The sequence below is a fragment of the Schistocerca piceifrons genome, unplaced genomic scaffold, assembly GCF_021461385.2.
Source record: "Schistocerca piceifrons isolate TAMUIC-IGC-003096 unplaced genomic scaffold, iqSchPice1.1 HiC_scaffold_1871, whole genome shotgun sequence".
In the NCBI taxonomy this organism is placed as follows: Eukaryota; Metazoa; Arthropoda; class Insecta; order Orthoptera; family Acrididae; genus Schistocerca; species Schistocerca piceifrons.
The window spans coordinates 40235-62375 of record NW_025727758.1 but is presented as its reverse complement, the minus strand read 5'-3'; the positions used below and the strand labels follow the sequence as shown (position 1 = coordinate 62375).

The following is a 22141-nucleotide window of genomic DNA, read 5'->3' as shown; positions in this document are numbered from 1 at the left end:
ATGTGAAGACATTCATTACAGCCTTTATGGAATTTTCCACATATATTTCAGCAGAAAACATCTAAAAGTGATCAGGAACATCATATGATGACGGCAATAATAACCAGTTACAAATAATGACATTTGTTTCAGTCTTTTATATAAATACCACATTACAACAATTAATGGCACTTTATTTTGACAAAGTACTATTGTCAATATTTCCCACTGCTTCTGTCACTTGAACTCCTATTTTAATATATCACTGTGGGTTACTTAATTTCTGTCCAGAATCTTTAGAATCATCACAAGCGCACTTTCAGTGATGAGACTATTAAAGCAGAAGAGTTACAAGCCAGAATTTAAGCTTCATGTGAGTATAGTACTGTAAGTTTGTGAATTCAAGGCTCTGTTCTTACCTGAATAATAATAGTAATGATGTTTGTCTCAGCAAGCATTCCTGAGAGAACAAAATATTTTTCTGTTTTGATTAAAATAGACCAACCACAAAAAGCACAGTACCAACAGGAACTGAAGTAGAAATATGCAACTAAGTAGCTGGACACAATAGTGTAACAACATTACTATAAGGAGAATGACACAATTTAAAATCCATGCAATTTCTTTCCAAGTCACAGCCAAAATTTCTAATGAAGTGTGTATGAGGATGGGAGCCCACAAACTATAAATAGATCAGCATTCCCTAAATATTTAAAAGCCACGGCAGTATTGCAGCCTAGATGGCAGCACACTATTACGTTGCAAGAACCATCATGAGAAATACATTCTCATTACAGTAAAAAACCACACAGCTGAAAGTGTCAGAAACCTCAGAAACGCCTATCACCTAATAAAAATAGTCTCAACTTATTAAAAGTATGACAAAACTTAATAAACGAACTACCTTAGACCAATAAGAAATTGGCGATAAATCGAAAACACTGACCAAAAACAAACATTATGAAATATACGACAAAGCATTAGTAAAGATTTCTGAAAACCTCACATTTACTCAGAGAAATTATAGAAAATACACACTATGAAATCATGTTTAAAGCAGATAAAAGACAACCAAAAAAATCAGATTAAAACAAAGCAATTACGAAGAAAGCACATTTAATAAATTAACTTATTACAATAAAAATTATGCATTTGGATTAAATTCATATTCTAGTAATCACACTGAGCTCTTTCAACTGTCCTCGTGTTTATACAAACAATTGGAATTATAATCTGACACTACATGATGACAGTTTTGCCACTGATGTTTGTACAGTAGTTACATGATATTTAAAAACAGGCAAATAATTAAAAGATTTGATGCATAAAATTAATCTTCATTTCATCAGAATTATGTACAGGGATTTTTAATACAAATATTTTTCACAATAAATATGGCGCTTAAACTGACAATAGTGTATTGGCATAAAATTTAACAAAACATGAAAATTTGAATTACTACACAATTTACCAAAAGATCCTGTTGTGTCAAGATACACTGTTGATCCAAATCATTATACCCACTTCCCTAGGAGGAGTGTGTGCTACCCAGTGGCATTTTGGTTATGTCAAGTAGTAACGAAACTATATAACCAACAATGAATGGGTGATCATTCTAGTTACAGTATGTGTAAAAAACTGGCATAAATAACTTTGCCAAAGAGCAGATTGTTTTGCCTGGTGCTTGGGTAAGTGCATCTAAAAAACAGTGAATCTGGTTGGCTGCTCAGATGCTTCTATCATTAGCCTCTATGGAACATCGTTGAAAGATGGTATATCCACAATTTGACAAAAGGTTGTAGGATTTCCATGCATTACCTAGAACAAGGAGATCAAACCTAGCTGCTCTGTATAGTGGGACTGATGGCAATCTGTGGAGACAGGAGAAAATGCTTGAGCAGGCACAACTGTTTCAAGCTATTCAGCAGACACTGTTGAACATGAGGCCCCAAGTTATATAACAGCTTTGTATTCCCATGTTGATCTAACAACATTGTCAGTTACCATAGTAATACAAATGGGATAATTGAGATTGGACTGCATACCAATAAAGACGTGTCACGTGTTGGGATAAGTGACATTTCTTGTGGACCAGGTCAATGGTTGTGCCCCGATGTGCCATCATCCAGATGAACAGTCGTTCAACACATGCACAACACAACAGGTGCAGAAAGATGACGGCAATGTCATGCTATGATGGATATTCATATGAGACGCCAAAAAACAGCTGGTCATAATTGGAAGCACCATGACAGATGTGGAGAACACGAACATAATTGCAACCTCTGTCACTTAATGGTTGATGTATTCCCTGGTCACAATCACAAGGTCAGAATCACACTGCAATGGTTTGAGCATCATGATAGCTCACACTGTTGTCTTTCCCACCTCATTAGATCATTATGAAACGAATTTGGGATGCTATTGCACACCAACTACACAGCAACAAACTGATAGCCTGCAGTAAATGGGAACTGTGTGAGGTGTGTGTAGACATATAGTCCAATTTACTAGTGGAAAACTAACAGAGAACTAATGAGTCCATACCATACAGAAGCACTATTGTATTGCAGTCTGAAAGTGCTACTAGGCAGATGATTACTATTTTTGCCTGATCTCTGCATACTTGCCACCATCAGTTATTTCCTAATGTAGAAGTAGCACAGATAGTTCACATGTGTGCAAATTTTGATCACACAAATAGCATTACTATTAAGGAGGCATACCTCAGTAACATGTTTGCATAATCATGATATTTTTGTATCTTTCTCCATCGTTGAGGAAAATAGCCTGAGTGATGGACGTGTAATAAACACATTTATGCTGTCGCCTGGGTACTGCCTACAGCTTTATGAATATTGAAATGGCAGTTTCTTTCAAATAATTAGCAACATACTGGTAAATTCTCTTGAAGAATATGGAGTCATGATTACTGCATAGGACTTCTACTCAAACAAGTAACAGATATGTCTCAATGCACCAATTTCTGGTAGACAGATCGTTATAGCATGGAGCATTTACAGCAAAAAATTGCAATTGTGTGCTTCATATATTGTATTTAGTATGCAACTTCTCTGAACATGAAGCTGCGAAAACGGATTTGTCATATTTTTGATACCTTTCTGTAGCACATGCGAACAATATTCGTAACACACTTGTGGTGTCCTTTGAACATGTTTAAGTCTACAGACCTCAACAATACTTCGAGTGGTCTCTACGTAATGTGTATTATTGCATGCTTCTAAATATGATAGGCCAAAGTAAAAGATTCCCAGCAAATATCACATCTGTGTAGCCTTTTTTTCTGTGTGTAGTGATAGCTGTTTCTTGAGGTTACTCGAGTTTTTATACAATTTGCCATAAATACTACATTTCTGTGGTCATTTACCGGTGTGTGCTAATGATTTTCTTGAGATACCAGAGTAACAAAAATATTTGCCGCAAGTATCATATTTGTAGGGGCTCATTCCTGCGTGTATTAATTTCTGTGTTTTTAGATGACCCAGTTCTGAAAACGATTTGCCACCAACATTAACTTTGTGTGGTCCCTGTTCAGTGTGTATTAATTCGTGTTGCTTGAGACTGCCTCATCTAGGAAACGATTTACCACAAACACTATATTTGTAGGGTCTTTTTCTAACGTGTGTCAACAAATGCCTCTTGAGATGGCTCGACTAAGTAAACGATTTTCCACGAACACCGCATTCATGCGGTCTCTTTCCTGTATGTATTAATTCATGTGTCTTGAGATTGCCCAACTGAGTAAACGATTTTCCACAAACACGGCATTCGTGGGGTCTCTTTCCCGTGTGTATTAATTTGTGGGTCTTGAGATTGCCCGACTCAGTAAAAGATTTTCCACAAACATCGCACTCGTGGGGTCTCTTTCCTGTGTGTATTAATTCATGTGTCTTGAGATTGCCCAACTGAGTAAACGATTTTCCACAAACACCGCATTCGTGGGGTCTCTTTCCTGTATGTATTAATTCATGTGTCTTGAGATTGTTCGACTGATTAAACGATTTTCCACAAACACGGCATTCATGGAGTCTCTTTCCCGTGTGTATTAATTCATGTGCCTTGAGATTGCCCGGACGAATAAACGATTTGCCACAAACAGTACATTTGTAGGATCTCTTTCCTGTGTGTATTAAATTGTGGGTTTTGAGATGGCCCGACTGGGTAAAAGATTTTCCACAAACATCGCACTCGTGGGGTCTCTTTCCTGTGTGTATTAATTTATGGATCTTGAGATGGCACGACTGAGTAAACGATTTTCCACAGACACCGCATTCGTGGGGTCTCTTTCCCGTGTGTATTAATTCGTGTACCTTGAGATTGCGCGAACGAGTAAACAATTTACCACAAACATCACATTTGTGATGTCTCTTTGCACTTAGCACAGTGTGGACATTAACATGATCACTTGTACACAAAATTCCATAGTCATCACATCTGAATTTCTCTGCAACTTGTGCCACAGTACGTGTATTGCATATGTCACTAAAGGATTTCCTTAAAGTTTTCCTGGTTTCCTTGGATGAAGATTGCTTCTCAGTCTGTTCCACGATTTCTTCTTGTACACTTTCTATGGAGATGTTTTCATGGTCATCATTGCATTCAAGTTTCTCACTGTTGGCAGCTGATAATGCTTGGTCACCCTCACTCATTCTCAAATGTTCTTTCAAGCTGTCATCAGTGGGCAATACCTCACCACATGACTTACACACATATGCAGGTGCCTGCACACCATCAATGTGGATGAAGATATGCATTATGAGTCTGTATTTTGAAGGGAAGCTCTGTAGGCAGAAACTACAGTTAAACTTATGGAATTCCTTTTCCCTGATGCTACAACTTAATCTCGTGCCACATAAGCTGTCTTCTTGTGAAGTCTGTAACTTGGTATAGTTATGAGACATACTGAAATCTGTTGTCATCTCTGTATCTATCTCCAGATCGTCATTGACTAGTCCTTGATGTAATGCTTCTTGATACGAAACGTTACAGCTGTCACCAGCACTTTGAATGAAACTGAGGAAGGAGAAAAGAGGTGTGAAATGTAGATTTACACGATACAAAAAACAGTATTTCACCATCCACAAAATCAGGGACTATAAACCGAAAGATAAAAATGTATGGGTGTCACAGATAACTTATTCAGTACATGTAAGTGATTTAAAATTATCATGACATTCTGCCAGAGCGATAGAATTTTTATAAGGCAAATGATAACAGGAAATTCAATAATGACCAGTCTCATTCAGTGCTGACTGGGTTTCCTAATTTTTTAGTAGGTACTGTTATTGAAAGGTCTTGTAATATTTTTAAAATACTGTTCAACAATCTTTTAGACCAAATTATTACCTTTATTAGATATAATATCCTCCAGTTTCCACCCAAAGATAAAGGAAAAGAAAAGAGAAATCAATGATTTTAAAATTAAAATAAATCACTCTCTCCAAGTGGATTTTTCTTTGTTTTGGAGAACACTTTGAGCTTAGAGTGTAAATTCTTAAAAGCACTCATGATAAATTTATTTCACAAAGCAATGAAGCATGGCATTTTATTTGATTCCAAATGAATCCCCAACTACCACAAACATCACATTTATTATTGGCTAGGTAGTATGGCCTTCAACCAGGTGGTCAACACCTGTACAGGAACACATAAATAAATTTCCAGACTGATGAACAAGTGTGAATGACACACACAAATTATTCCAACTTTAGAGTTTGTTGATAGCAGCACAGCTTATGTGTAGCCCTTTCTAATTGACATATTGTCTGTCAGGCAGGATGCCAATGCAGTTACAGCCTCCCATTCGAAAGTATCTTCACAACTCCTGGTCCCATGGAGTCCCAAAACATCCTCAACTGAATCACACACCCCTATCAATGGTGATATCAGCCCAAATCATGTACAGTCCATCCTACCATAGTCTTCTGCGAGCAAGTGATGGCAGTAGGTGCATGTTCTACCCATGTGATATCTGGGTCCAATCATTCCACCTGCAGCTACCCCATTCCATCACCATGGAACTGGACATCTTTGAGCTTCCCAATGAGGTCATTTGAGTGTGGATATGGCTGTGGGTGTGTAGGAGCATGCACATACTTGCATGCTATTATTCTATCCTGATTGCTGCTTTTGACTGTTTTCCTTTTTGATGGATATGTGGTTTCAAGTAACCAATTACAGTGAAACATTACAGTTTGCTTTCATCAAAAACTGATATTTTGCTGCAGTAGATGGCTGTGCAAAGAAACATATTAAGAAATTTTTCTGTCTTGAGTTCGCTCATAGAGGTTAGCCTTAAAAGCTCTGAACAAAATAATCATGATCTCAGTTGTGCTGCAGATTGTTAATCTCTGTTTTCTTGGATATACTGCAGCTCATATAGTTGTGGTAAGGTTGGGACTTGAGTTTAAATTCAAGGCTACAAAAGGCTGTCTAAAATCGGCAGACACTAAGTTAACATAGAATATTGTATCCCACTGACTATAGTACTGTATGTTGAATTTAAAAAGAACACGCCTTTTGGGAATGCCCTATGTAGGTACATTTCTTATACAGTTGCTTCCACATCTGCCAGATTATAAGAGTAGGTGCCTGGTGTGCCCATAATCAAAGTGGCTGAAAACACCTCCCACTTTCAAAGCTTACAGATGGCATAGATGGCAGGCACTGACTTTCCCCGAACACTCCTATGTACACATATACAAGGACATAGCTACAATTACACACATTTCCAACATATTATCAGATTAGGGAAAGGCAGTGTCTTCCAGCCATTCACATTCTCAGGGTGGAGCAATATCCTTCAAATGTACACTGGATGTGAGTGCGTAGTTTCTTGGATTCTACAGACCAGGTATGCCACATGCTGATCGAATTTTTCTTGTCATTTGGCTTACAGTTGGTGAGGGCCACCTTACAGTAATTATCGTGAATTGTATCATTTTCCCCTGGGTTCAGTAGAACAGGCTAGATTGCTTTCTCACATAAAGCTGAAATTTTCCTACTACCTCAGCTGTTATGTAGCACTACTTGAAAATAAAAAGTCATATCTAGGTTTCTTGCAGCATTACATCCACCCAGTCTGAGCTATCTCCTTTTCTCCCATCTGGTTTTTAGATTTGTTCCTGACTGATACAGCAGTTTTAAGGGCTATCACAACAATAATAAATCCTCCTCGTCATTACTCGTATTTTTGTTGAGCCAGCTGACAAAAAACTATGTAGACAGCTGTTCTGGGCTAAATATTCACTTTAGATGAACAACATTGGAACTATCACCAAGCTTTGCAATAGGTGAATACTGTGGGTCGACACTTACTTCCACAACAAGGCAAGTGCACGAACAGTATGGTGAATCTATCTTGCACTAATCATAGTCTGGCAAAATGTAAGCAATTTTGAATATCACCAGATGGTAAAACAATCCACTGTTTGCTCCATGTGGTACCCACCTCAGTGACCTTTTGACATGTGTATGTGTGTAGGTTACAATTATAATTAAGCAGGATTAGAGATTAGTTGTGAGAAAACAAATAACTGTGCTGAAGTAATTTCTAGCACTTGTATTCAGAAGACATAGCTCATCTCACAACCTACCAGGAGATGCTGGCATTACACCTGCATATTACTGACATTAATATTATGAAGTGGGTGGCAAAATTTTAGGACAATATTAACAATGCTTCTTGCTAAGAGGATCTTGGCAAATCAAAACAAAATCTATTGTTATCATTGAGAAATTGCCCTAAGAATTCATACAGCTAGTGTCTGATCTCAGTCCTCACTTATCCCTCACACACAGCAAATAATACAGGTTGCCCATCCAGCTGTCCTTACTCCCAGTGGCAACTAGTCAGATACTGTGCCCTGACAGCATGGGAGTATTGAAACATTTACAAAGTGACTCATGTGAAATACAGTGATCTTCTACAAATAAAAAGTTTCATTTACTCCACATGTGCTATCAAAACATGAATGTTCCATTGCAGTATAATAGATATTAAACCAATGATACACTTTTGTGTTATTACTACAAGGCATTAGGGAGATGACAATTTGAAGGTTTTCACTGTGGAACTTTGTGGTTTCATCACAAAACCATCAATCTTTGCATCACATGTGATTCATGGGATATAGGGTATTTGTACCAGATGCTCTGAAAGTGCCAAGTCTCATTATTTGGACAGTTATTATCGTGTATGTTTTTTTCTCCAGGGAGTATGGTGGTGGTTTAGGTTTCAAGCATTCTCTATCTTGTTCTTTTGGGATAGAGTAGAACATCAAGTAACACCCCCATCAGGTGCCACAACCCTCAAGCCACCATCAAATGTGTTCTTGAAGACATTGCTAGTGAAAAGTCCAACACTGAATATACCAAGATGTCCCATTGGAACAACCTTCCCATAACAAAAGTGAATGACACAGCAAATATCCTAGTGTTTTGCTGGACAGTCATGGTTCAAGGTGGTAGAATTGTTGCAACACTTATGTTCCTGATTCATATGCAGCTTTCTGATATTTCTCATGGAGTTCCTGTCCTTTAAATGACACAGTGAAATCCCACAACAAAGCTTGTGATATTTGGGACTGATGGCATCATGTCAAGATTGATTACATGAGCAGTAACACATGCTGTTAACCCTTATGAACTTCAGTTTAATATTATATCTCTTAACTGCATCGTACCATTTTAGTTATACATAATTTTCCTCAAGAATGTGTTGCCTCATTTCTACCAGCCCTTCTTAATTGCTGTGTAACGTCTGAAAAATAACTTATGATGAACAATAACTTACTATAGTGTTGTGAGAATATATGATATTTAGTGTGCAATTAAAAAGTCTATCAGCATCTCCACAGCACAATGTCATGATTTCCTAATTTTGTGACTTTTTGGTAATAGCTAAGTTATTTGACATGTTTCAGTGGTGTGGCACCCACTTACCATATGAAACATTTATCTTGCCAAAGTGAAGTGACATGCCTGCCTGAATGAAACTGGGAGACATACAGTATGTAAAACTACAATGGAAGGATATCTAGGGAGCGTCCACACGCTAACATGTGGTTAATGAAGATGGATGGCCGGTATTTCCAATAGTAAAGGTACCAGCCACCACCATACCATATACTAGGGAAATTATTTTGAAATTCCTGAGGACAAGCTGCTCTGCTGTATAGTTTAATGATAATGTCATCCAATTGGATAAAATATTGCAGTAGCAATGTAGCCTCCCATAAGATCTCTGGGAAGGGGCTACTCTGGTGGATATCATCAGGGGAAAGAAACAATATCACTACAAGTGAGAGTGTGGAATGTTAAGTCCCTTGATTGATTAGGTGAGGCAGAGAACATGAAATCAGAAATGGATAAGTTGAAGTCTGATATGGTGGGAATTAGTGTGGTGCATGGGAGGAAGAAGAACATTTCTGGTTAGGTGAGTGCAGAGTTATCAACACAAAATGAAATAGGAATAATGCATGAGTAGAAGTAATTATAAATAATAATACAAAAAATTTAGGTAAACTATTATGAACAGTACTGTTGGCGCAGTTCCATAGGCAACACAGATAAAAAGGCAAAACTATCCATAATTGTACAGGCACATATAATTACTAGCTCTGTCAATTATGAAGAACTTAAAAGAATATATAAGCTTGTACCTAGATAAAATTTTGAAGTGGAGCAAGCCTTTAACCATTAGGACTAAAAATAGTGAATTTCACAAAATGGAGAAACAGTGCCCTATCACTACACTCATAAATTCTTGAGTGTAGCAATATGTGGAGATACCAATGGAATCATCACACTGGTTCAGTTGTAGGTACAGCAGTCAGTCCATTGCTTGGATGCCACAGAAATCCAATACTTTCAAAACAACTGTGTGACTCACCTCAGAACATTGCTAAAGGGTGTGTGATGCATATCAAATAGGTCTAACCAGGGATATAAATCTTTTACTTCACATTGCTTTGCAAGGAACAGATGTAGATCTAGACATAGCGGTCGCACTCATCTGTGAGCATTTACTAGGTGAAAAATGATAAATGTTTACCATGGATATACACAGTAAATGCAGAATTGAATTATTTCCTAAAAATGATTTTGCAACCTCATGAGTCCAGCCTTCCTATACAACAGGTCAAATGGCTACTACAGCTCAAACACCAAAAAAACATAGCCACAATTTGGGATGAGAACATCTTGTGCCAGGAAAAAAGAGCTTTACTGAACACAAAGGAAGATCTGATAGTGCACTAAAGACAGTATAGCAGAATATTACACTATGCACAGTTTGTTGTCTTCTGAAGTAGTTAGAGCTCTGTCTACTTTGCACAAGATACCTAAGTCCAAGGAGTTATTCTTCCCTTGCTCTTACTTCCACTCAGTATCATGGTTTTTTAGAGAAAAAGAATACTTAGCAAAATTATTAACACAATTGATAACATTTGTCCTGTAATTTCACTCTAATTCTGTGGTGACAATACTTTCCTTCTATGATATAAGCACAACTGATAAGTATTCATTTTACTGTCATTGCCAGATAAATCACTGTCAGTTTTTCTCCCAAATCAGCCAACTTTGCAATGTGTGCATTAAGTCCTTTTGGGGAATTGTACTGTGTTAGATTTCCCAAATTCAGACATCGGTAATTCTAGGCATCCTTGGTTAGTAGCTTCTCAAGTCACAAAAGATGATTCACCAGTTAAGTCTTCATGGCCTTACTAAAGCTGACTACAGCTGCTTTATGAAATTTAAGATCATGATGGTGGCCCGTAAACTGTCAATACAACAAGCTTATGTTTCCCAATCCACAATGCTGACACAGTATTCAAAGAGCTGATCATCCCAACATTCATTAATCTGAAGGGGCTTAAACTAGACTACAGTTTTTGGGTATAAAACCACTCACCCTTTCCTCTTAATCTACATGGTAGGAAATTAGCTTGTACCCATCACATTGAATTTCTAAGACATCCATGTCATATTCAATTAGAATAGTTAGCACTATACAGCTGCGGACACTTCACCTGCATTTTAGTTTGCTTCTTTTTAATAAAAGAAGTACACTGTTTTTATTAAGGAACCAATACACAAACCAGCTGTTTTATAGAATGTGTTAGTAACCCTACTTCTTTGTAATATTTTTACTTACGAATAAAAAGGAACAATCATCAATCATGCTGAACATGAACTCAGTTAAGGTGAACACTTGGTTAACACCAGCAAAATATCTGTACTGGCAGTGATGTACATGATATTATACAATGTTTTAATGGTTAACAAATTTCAGTCATCATGAATTACAAACTGTTTTTAGTCTGTTGCATCATTACATTTTCATTAAACCTGAATTGTCAACGTTTTTCTCTTTTCCTTGTGTTTCTCTAGCTGACCTTTATGCATATCATTGCTCAACAATGGCCATCAACAAGGAAAACAATTGTGACACCAACAGTGTGGAAAACTAGATTCCATCAACAAGTGCAATTCCATGTTGAGATGTGCTTTTATATTCTTTAAACAGGGCCACTATTAGTAACATTGAGTTCCATGCAGGGAAAGGGTTGTCATGCAAAAGGAAGCACAAAGCATAGATCAGCAAGCGAAACTAAATATTCTGCAGGAAGCAGAACATGGTGTATTGAAAAACAGCACAACTGGCAGAAAGCTTAGACTCAGCAAATTTAGATTATCCACACTTTAAATTCTGCTGCACTGGGTTCCAGGTGCAAAGGTGATTTCACAGTGTTATGCATGAAGATGCTGAACATTTACTTTTACAATGGTTCAAGCTATATGTGCACTTCCAATGTATCTTTAAGTGGAACTATAATTCAATCAACAACAAATGAGGCTGCAGAAAAAAATTTAGACATTCAAAACAGACATCAGGTGTTTTGCTTGTTGACTGTGTAAGTTCCAAAATAGAAGCCTAATTTCGTGCTCAGTGATTGGCAATGAAATGAATAAAGTTGATGAAGAAGGGGCAAGCATTGGTTGCATGAATTTGACCAAGTGAGAGAAAAGTTTGCTATATATTACGCCAGCAATGCAGGCAAAACTAGGATTTCTTTACAACTTCTGCCAAGTCAAACCCACAAAATAAAATATGACATGTGGCATGGTGGGGCCAGCAGTAAACAATGTTTTTAACTTTTGTACTTAACTGTAATTCATACAACATAGATGAACAACAATCTTGGGTGATCAGTAAATCTGGGAAACTGATATGTTTTAAGAACATGAAATTAATGCTTTACCTTGCATCTACTCTCATTATTGGAAAGCTTGGATTGACAGTTAATGATAAATGGCTTTTTTGTTTTAATATTAACTAATTTAAATGTTCACTTTTTACTACCAAATATGTTAAGTTGCCTTCTGCCTATGAATCAAGGCATTACTGCTGCTATGAAGACATTTTATCACAAGCCATTTGTGCTATCCTTATTGCTGAGAACGAGATGGAAGCATTGGATGCAATACAAACTGGGGATCAGTTCCATCAGTTTCCTCATAACACTTACAGAACTGTTTTAGCAATGCCTGGAGACATTATGTTGGCAAGTTAGATGGTGACAACAATATCACGTCACCCGACTATGGATTATTTTGCAAGACATTTAAAACCCTGAACCTGGTGTACAAACATTTCTGTCTGAGGTGCAAAATACATCAGAAGAATGTGAGGAGGACAAGACCATTTTGCCTACCCACCATGAAGTGTTAAATGCCTTGGACACTTTAGAAAGTTTTGCTGCAACATCTGAACAGATCATTAGTTTTACATACGTTCTTACAGCTGGCCATCTAGTTAGCAAGCATTTTTGTTTCTTTATGTGGCAGCACAATGTATTGAATGTTTGCCAATAGAAAATTATCTGCAAGCGCAATTTTTCAGGCAGTTTTGTTCCTCTTTGTGACAGCACAATATACTAGATTTAGAACATTATTTGAGTGTATAATTTTTCACGTTACATTACAATATTTAATGTAAGGGCTTTAGTTTTCATTTTTGCTGTTTGTGTTGTTACTGCAAACCAATGTTATAAATGGGACTGATGTACATTGTAATATCGTAAAGTTCCTTTTTAATCTTTTGCAATAATAGAATAGTGGATATAGTAGTGTTTTCTCTGATAATATGCATAATATTGCTGTAGTCTGTATATACTGTATGTAGATACAGCAAATGGTTAATATACAGAAAAAATGGAACTCCAAAAACAGAACTTTTTAAAAAATAACTTCTGGTATTTTGGTCCCTAGAGGTTATTATTTTTCTTTCACATGGAGTAACTAAAAATTTATACTGCTCAAAAAATTCTGCAGTGAGTAATAAAAAACGTACCTTAAACTATCAGATGCATTTCTTATTGAGGCTTCCACCTGAAAGAATACAAAGAATTACTGGTGACTTAAAATTGATGAAACAGTAAATAAATAAAATTGTATTAACACCCACTAACATCAGATTGTTCCAAACAATAGTGGGAAATATTATTATCAAAGAGACACAACATAACTGTATCAGTTATGGAAGAAAATTATAAGTAAAAATTAACACTTCATTTCAGCACTTTGCTTTTAGCTTTGTAAATAATTATAAAGACACTGATTTATTTGGAAACAAATTTCCTGCTTGATACTTCAAAATTAAAAGCGTGGAACATCGTTCACCTGCCATGCACATACAGTAAGGTGAAGTACCAGAGAAAAATGTAAAAAATCAGCCAATTTTTATTGATGAAACAGGTAAAGAAAAGAACTGAAAAAAAGTTCTATCTGAACTGCTATTGAACGTATTTTTTTCACAACTGTAGCATTAAATATTATGCCATGCTCTTGAGATAGCTCACTGCATGGAACATCATAGTCGTTAAATGTCACATCAGTTTCATCCACAGAGGAAATTATGGAGTACAGCATGACATGGAAGTTATAGGAATTATTACATGAAGTGCTGTTTACATATGAAGAATCAATGAGCATGTGGACAACTACAATAGCTGTAAAATAAGTGTTACTCGAGTCTAGCAGAAGACCATTAAGATCAAGGATAATCTAAAAATTCAGTCATCAAACCCAGAGATGATCACCTAATGAGAAACATGTCAGATTAAACAAACTATTTCACATTAACAGTAAAGACTGAGTCATCTGTAACAGCAAGTTGAATTAAGGTAACTAAATCAGTTAATTTTTTTCAAAAATAATAACTGCACTGAAAATGAGTAATAACAAAGATAAGGGTACTGACAGTCAGATACCTCTAATCTCCTCACACTGATAATTACGGGAGATATTTATAGATTGCACCGTCACCGTCGTCGTCACCGTCGTCGTCACCGTCGTCGTCGCCGCCACCACCGTCGTCGTCGTCGTCGTCGTCGCCGCCACCACCGTCGTCGTCGTCGTCGTCGTCGCCGCCGCCACCACCGTCGTCATCGTCGTCGTCGTCGTCGTCGCCACCACCGTCGTCGTCGTCGTCGTCGTCGTCGCCACCACCGTCGTCGTCGTCGTCGTCGTCGCCGCCACCACCGTCGTCGTCGTCGTCGTCGTCGCCGCCACCACCGTCGTCGTCGTCGTCGTCGCCGCCACCACCGTCGTCGTCGTCGTCGTCGCCGCCACCACCGTCGTCGTCGTCGTCGTCGCCGCCACCACCGTCGTCGTCGTCGTCGTCGTCGTCGTCGTCGTCGTCGTCGTCGTCGCCGCCACCACCACCGTCGTCGTCGTCGTCGTCGTCGTCGTCGCCACCACCGTCGTCGTCGTCGTCGTCGCCGCCACCACCGTCGTCGTCGTCGCCGCCACCACCGTCGTCGTCGTCGTCATTTTCAGCCAGGTGCCTGGATACTTTTGATCACCTAGTGTATGTCCTCTGTGGTCTTCCAAATATTTATATCCATTTCTGTTTTCCATGTGTCGCTGTATAAGTATGTTTCATGGTCTTTCTTGACTTTTTCGGTTTACTATGTTATCTTGTGAGAGCCCAACTTCTTCTGCACCTATGATCCATTTTGAACTGTTTTTGCTAGTGCTTGCTACCTCGAAGATCTGCCTTGTGAGCCTGTAGTCAGTCATCCTGTGATGCGTCCACAGAATTTTATCCCTTTTTATCTATAGGTGTCCGTTATTGTTCCTGTCTATCTATAGATCCCTCAAAAGGGCCTCTTTATCCAAATTCGTTCACAGAAAACTGATCCAAATATTTTCCTGAGAATTTTTCTTTCCTGCTTCTCAGTCAGTCATTTTTGTTTCACCATGAATCACAGTATTTTCTACAGTAAAGAGTTATTCCAGCAGTAGTTTTGCATTGACTAAAATAGATTTTTTGTTATGACAACTCCACATCAGTTGACAAGCTTTTGAGCAAGAAACTCCTGAAGTTACCTTTGACAATAAGGGAGGACCTCACTTTTGAAAGACTGAAGATTTTGAACAGTGTGATCTCAAGATTTCAGCTGCAAAACTTGTGGACAAATGACGGCAGGATGATGGTGAAGACCTAAAATGGGAATGATCAGTCTGCAATGCAGACAGGACGTTTGAAGCTAAAAAAAATTTCAGCTCTTCTTGCCTCTAATTTTGTGCGTTTACTTTCAAGTCGATTTTGCAAAGAAACAACTTGTTTCACTAATATTATACTTAAATCAGTTTCCCCTCTTATTATTCTCTGTTTGTCTATGATTACTCTTAGTACTAATTTTCTGCTCAATTCTCATACCTCCAAGACCAATACTATTCATTAATTCACTATTACTATTATATGTTCACAAGGCTCTGATTCAGATGATAAATTACAGTCTTATTTCTACTTTAATAATTTATCATCATATTACTGTGGTTACTCATCATTAGCACCAATAGTAAGACAGACTGCTTTCATTCCATTTATCTTGCTGTCAGTATTGTTGCGCAGAGACTGTTCTAGCTCTGTTCATGAACTTTCTCCTCATGTCTTCAGCTGACCATTCACTGACCAGTGCAAAGCCTGCTGGCCTTGGCCGCAAAACCTCCCTCCTCCTGGAGATATCTCCCACTTTCACGTCAAGGAACCTCGCTCCCCTACCACAATGTACTTTGGTATTCTTTGTTCTCCCAACCTCACCAGCCTGAAGTCGCTACTATCTAGCATCTTCATGAGCCTTGTAGCCAAATGCACTGAACATCACACTGCACTTGCAAATGTTCGATCTCTGCCACCTCATCATAACAAAGTGTCACATATTTCAAGACCTGGACATACATCTGATATTTCTATCAGAGATGTGGCTCAAACCAAGTATGTCCACAAATTCCGTAAATTGAGAAGACTACATCTTTTCAAGATACAACAGGTGGAACTGACAACTGGGTGGACTAGCGGCATATGCATACTCTTGATTTATCACATAATGTGCTACACACATCCAACAATCATGAAGATAAACGAGGAATATGTTCATGTAGATTACATCCATTACCAGAAAGTCACCTACGTGTCTACTCTACAAACATCCTGAAATAGCCACGTTTGGCTGCTTTTAAATTGCTCTCTGAACTGACATGCTCCACCCAGATCTTCCTCTTTTCCCAGAATTCTTCGCTGGTGAAGGCTTTCTAAATTTCCTTTCCACGGGACTCACTATATCTGAAAACTATCTTGTACATTTATAAATCCTTTTTATACCTGCCACTATCATTGTTGTCATTACTACTGTTACCACCAGCACCATTAGTGGCAGCAGCTGTAATTCTACTAGTATTGTCATTATTAACTTTATTAGTTCGTAGTCAGTATTACTTACTCACATTGCCACTTAGGACACTCAAATCATTTTAATACTATTTGTCATATTATAACTGTTGTTTCTTAGGCAACTATGATGTATGTGTGAAACCCTGGTCCAATGCAGAAGAGAACCTGATGGCCCTCGTCGGACTAGCATAAATAAATAAATAAATAAATAAATAAATAATAAATGCTGATTGGATTATCTCTCCTGGATATTTAATGTATATATCTTGTGACACTTCCTCATACCAAGTTATAGTGGAGAGATTATCTGCAGGCTTCCTGTCAATTACCAAGTTTCCTCACTGATGATTTGTAGACCAGTTTTCTGTGACATTTTATGAAGCTTCTCCAAGACAAGTTTGGCTTCTCTACAGTTTCTTAGAACTGTGAGTGTCTATAAGAGCCATACGCCTCATGTTGGTTCTCTGCTCTTTTTTAATTTCAATTTGGATTCCCTCATCTCCTTCCCTATGTCTTCATAACTTTTTTCAGAATTATTTTCAATTGGAGGGGATTGTGGATCTCTGGCTGCACACTGTCGTGCATTTCAAATGCTTCTGAAATTTCTCCAATCAATTTAACATTTGAGGTTGTACCCATTAATGTCTGTTGGATAACTGCCACTGTTTTCCTGTCAATTTTGAATTCCTTTGAAGTACTGAATCAAGATTTTTTTTCTATCAAATCATAAGCCTTTCTGACACTTGTCATAAGTTGTCACAGTATTTACACATCATCATCTTTGCAAAATTGACTTTGGTTCCCATATCTGTTCTCTACACGATTACCCTTTGCAAAATCGTGCCTTATACTCAACTATTAATTAGCCTACATGTTCACCCAGTTGACTTCACAGGGCTTTTTGAAGAACTTTGGACATAACAGGATGCAGTGAAATTCCCTGCAATGATTCAGACTGGTTTTATGTCATTTTTATGAAGAGGAACAATTAATGCACATTTCCACTCTTCAGTAATTTTATCTATTTTACAAATGTTTAACATAATTCTGTCAGTTGCTTGTGTCAGATTACTGTTGCTCAGTATCCGTATCTGCATACTTCAGCTATGAGTTTCCGTTTCCGCTGATGACTTGTCATTTTCCAAAGTACTGATTTCTTTCAGTTCCTCAACAGATGATTTTTAATCTGAATTGTTTCGCCTCCTAAATCTAGTTGTTCTTTCAGAGGCACACAGCCAAGAACTGAGTGATAGTCATAGACTAAAATTATTATTTTTATGTTGGTTTCAAGTGACTAGTTTACTTTCTTTTTTATAGCCTTGAACATTATTTTCTATACTTTCAAGAATTTCTGCCATTTTCTAGGTTTTGTTACTATATAAAATTTTCAATGCTTGTTCCCTCACATCTACTAGACCGTGATCATAGACAATGTTCCACTAACTATGTTTTCTCCTCTTTTGTGGTTAGCATAATCTCATAATGGTTTTCAGTATGTCTGCAAGTCTCTTACAATTTATCGTATATGAATGAACAATTTCTTACTCATAATACGAGTGTTAATGGATTAATGATGACTGATTTATTCATATGTCTTTCTTTTCCGACAGGTTGAAATCTAATCTTTATATGCCGGAGACGTTGAAATGACTAAAAAATTCCTTTCTTGTTCTTACACTGCGTATTTTTATATCCTTATTGGCTGTAACAACAGAGTGTATCTGAAACACACACAAAGCAGAGTTCAGGAAATTCCATTTGTGTAGCTTCTTCGTAGGTTTAAATTATGTGGTAGTGATTTTGATCTCATTTTCCCAGCTTTATCTCACGATTTTTATATATTCTCTTTCAAACTCCTGTTTTCCAAAATTTTTTTCTTGGAACATACGCATGCTTGACAATGTGACATCCCACCAGTCAGACACTGAACCAATTCAGTGGCATGCTTTTAGATTTGCTACTATTAGCTTTCATTAGCACACAAATGTTATGGATATGGTTCAGCAACTCAGACAGGAATCCTTGGAGGGAAGATGATGTTCGTTTCAAGAGTCAATGTTGAGAAAATTTAGGGAACTGGCATTTGAGGCTCACTGCTGATGTAACTGTTGATCAGCGTCTATTGTAAGGAAACATAAAACTTTGTTGGTCTAATTTGTATACTAATATCTGCCTATAATACACTGCATCACACTTTATGTATCCTCCATAACTGTCAGAGACATACTGAGTTTTATTTTTCTATGTTTACTGTTTTTTCATCTAATGTTTTTTGTTAATTTTGAAATCACCTGTTTGTGTAAACTGAAATAGAAAACGTTTAATAGGATTTAGTGATGGTAATATTCCAGAAGATAGAGTTTAGGTGTGTACCAATAAATAGTGAGTTTTGTCATAACAATGGGAGGAGATCAATTGTGTAAGGTTGCTGTTGGGCAGTATAGAGTCATTGATCGTGAACTTGTAAACATAGACAAATATTTTTTTCTGGTGCGCTGTGGATTGTAAAGATAGTGGACAAAATGGAACTAAAATTTATGCATTCCAGATTGATTTTCCACACATTAGCATGAAGGCAGCAACTTGGAAATGATGCAGAGGCACATTTACTAATGGAAAATTTTATGAAGCACAATGCCAACAACTAAGTTAATAGTCCAAGGTGTCGATCTACCTCTTATTGTGAACTGTTGTAATGTGGGAAAATATCAGAGCAGTGACAGTAAAGGAAAACTTCTGCTAAATGAACTTATTTCAACACTGAACACATTCTCCAAAGTGAATACCAAATGCAAAAACTACTATGCCTGTGCCCCATAGAAAATTGTTATTACACCATGCATATACAACGGAATGAAGCCTAACAAACAAATGCGTAATTTGGGAAGAGAAAATGTGATGCAGGAACAGATTATGCCAGGTTCACTTTTTTATACAGGGTGTTACAAAAAGGTACGGCCAAACTTTCAGGAAACATTCCTCACACACAAGGAAAGAAAATATGTTATGTGGACATGTGTCCGGAAATGCTTACTTTCCATGTTGCTGCTCATTTTATTACTTCTCTTCAAATCACATTAATCATGGAATGGAAACACACAGCAACAGAACGTACCAGCATGACTTCAAACACACTGTTACAGGAAATGTTCAAAATGTCCTCCGTTAGCGAGGATACATGCATCCACCATCCCTGATGCGCTGATGTAGCCCTGGAGAATGGCGTATTGTATCACAGCCGTCCACAATACGAGCACGAAGAGTCTCTACATTTGGTACTGGGGTTGCATAGACAAGAGCTTTCAAATGCCCCTATAAATGAAAGTCAAGAGGGTTGAGGTTAGGAGAGTGTGGAGGCTATGGAATTGGTCCGCCTCTACCAATCCATCGGTCACCAAATCTGTTGTTGAGAAGCGTACGAACACTTCGACTGAAATGTGCAGGACCTCCATCGTGCATGAACCACATGTTGTGTCGTACTTGTAAAGGCACATGTTCTAGCAGCACAGGTAGAGTATCCCGTATGAAATCATGATAACGTGCTCCATTGAGCGTAGGTGGAAGAACATGGGGCCCAATCAAGACATCACCAACAATGCCTGTCCAAACGTTCATAGTAGATCTGTGTTGATGATCTGATTGCACTATTGCGTGCGGATTCTCATCAGCCCACTCATGTTAATTGTGAAAATTTACAATTTGAATCACGTTAGAATGAAGCCTCCTCCGTAAAGAGAACATTTGCACTGAAATGAGGATTGACATATTGTTGGATGAACCATTCGGAGAAGTGTACCCATGTAGGCCAATCAGCTGCTGATAGTGCATCCACATGCTGTACATGGTATGGAAACAACTGGTTCTCCCGTAGCACTCTCCATAACTGACGAAACTAAAATGAGCTCTACCATGGAAATTCAGCGTTTCCGGACACACGTCCACATAACATCTATTCTTTATTTGTGCGTGAGAAATGTTTCCTGAAAGTTTGGCTGTACCTTTTTGTAACACCCTGTATACCATATCCGCTGTCCCTAGCTTTTTTCCTTGAGTGGTATGCTTGCACAATCAACAGGCATCAATGTGCATGAGGGTCATTTACAGACAACAAAAGAAGACGAGAAATTAGGGCTTTTACGGAGGTAACAAACAGTTGCTTTTCCCTCACTCTACTTGCAAGCAAAAAAGAAAAGGAAATGACTAATAGTAGTGGAACATACCCACCGCCATGTACCATACAGTGTCTTGCATAGTATGTCTTCGGATTTACGTTTTTCAGTTTAAATGGTTCAAATGGCTCTAAGCACTATGAGTACGTTTTTCAGTCCTCTACCTTACATTCCCAAATGTTTGTTAGGTTTTATTCCTGTGAGAAGTTTATGAATCTAACCATCTGCTTTCTCTTATGCAAGGTGGACAAAATTAATACAACAATATTTTATTTTACTGGATTAAGTTTTATGCTTCATACAAGGAGACCTTATCAAAGCTGTAGGTTGTGCCAAGAAGATAATTTATTTGGATTTGCTATGACTTCTATGGTGAGGTAATACATGGATTTATCTGCATACGTCCAAGAGTTTTTCTGTGACTGACAAATCTGTGAGTAATTCAACATATACGATTGAGGTAGCCAAACTGTAACTATTTTGAGATCAATGTATCAAGGGTGATCTGTCACATAAAAATAGTATCACACTTTGTACCTTTGGCAACTTTGAAAATTTTTAGTTCAAACTGACAAATATCAATGATTCACTGAAAAGATAAACCATGTCCAATGTATTCTGCAATCCGTTAATCATAAGTTACTGGAAGGAGGAATATTTTTCAAATGATCTACACTCTCATGTCTTAAACGTATATGAACTGTTTAACATCCAGAAGGGTCACAGAAAGTATGGTTAAACATATTGCTACAAATTCCGTTTGGATTCTATTCAGAACAATAAGCAAATAACAGTTGCTAATCCACATCAAGTGGAATATCGCAAGAGTACTGTAAAGGTATTAATTGCACTTAGGTCAAGAAAACTCACAATCTGTGCCTGTCCCACAGTAATGCATTTCTTACATCAATTACACAAATACATTTTTATCACTCTACATGCAATAAATCACAGATGGGAGTGCTTACAGTATTCTCAGTTCCACCCACCTCCAAATTTAGTTCAGGGTCCTCCTTGATAAAATCATTTGGCTGAGAGATTACGAAATTATCTTCAAGACACTGAAAGAGAGAAAAAGTCTCAGTTAAAACTACTTGTACCCTTCTGTACTTATGACATGGCTCCCAATGTTTCTTTTTTTATGAATATAGCAGTTATTCTGCCAACATATATCACCATAATTTCACACTGTGCTATACTGCACTAATTTTACACATAATCGGTCAGTACA

At 37.6% G+C, this 22141-nt stretch overlaps 1 protein-coding gene across 1 annotated transcript; it reads right to left on the bottom strand.

Moving 5' to 3' along the window:
- Nucleotides 1-3653: 3653 nt before the first annotated feature.
- On the bottom strand, nucleotides 3654-4966 carry LOC124741130 (zinc finger protein 16-like). Its single transcript, XM_047248659.1, has one exon. The coding sequence runs from the start codon at nucleotides 4917-4919 to the stop codon at nucleotides 3654-3656; it is 1266 nt and encodes a 421-aa protein (XP_047104615.1). The 5' UTR covers nucleotides 4920-4966.
- Nucleotides 4967-22141: the final 17175 nt, after the last annotated feature.

Excerpts from the sequence above, each read along its gene's own strand:
- LOC124741130 (XM_047248659.1), bottom strand. The coding sequence starts at position 4,919 with ATGACAACAGATTTCAGTATGTCTCATAACTATACCAAGTTACAGACT.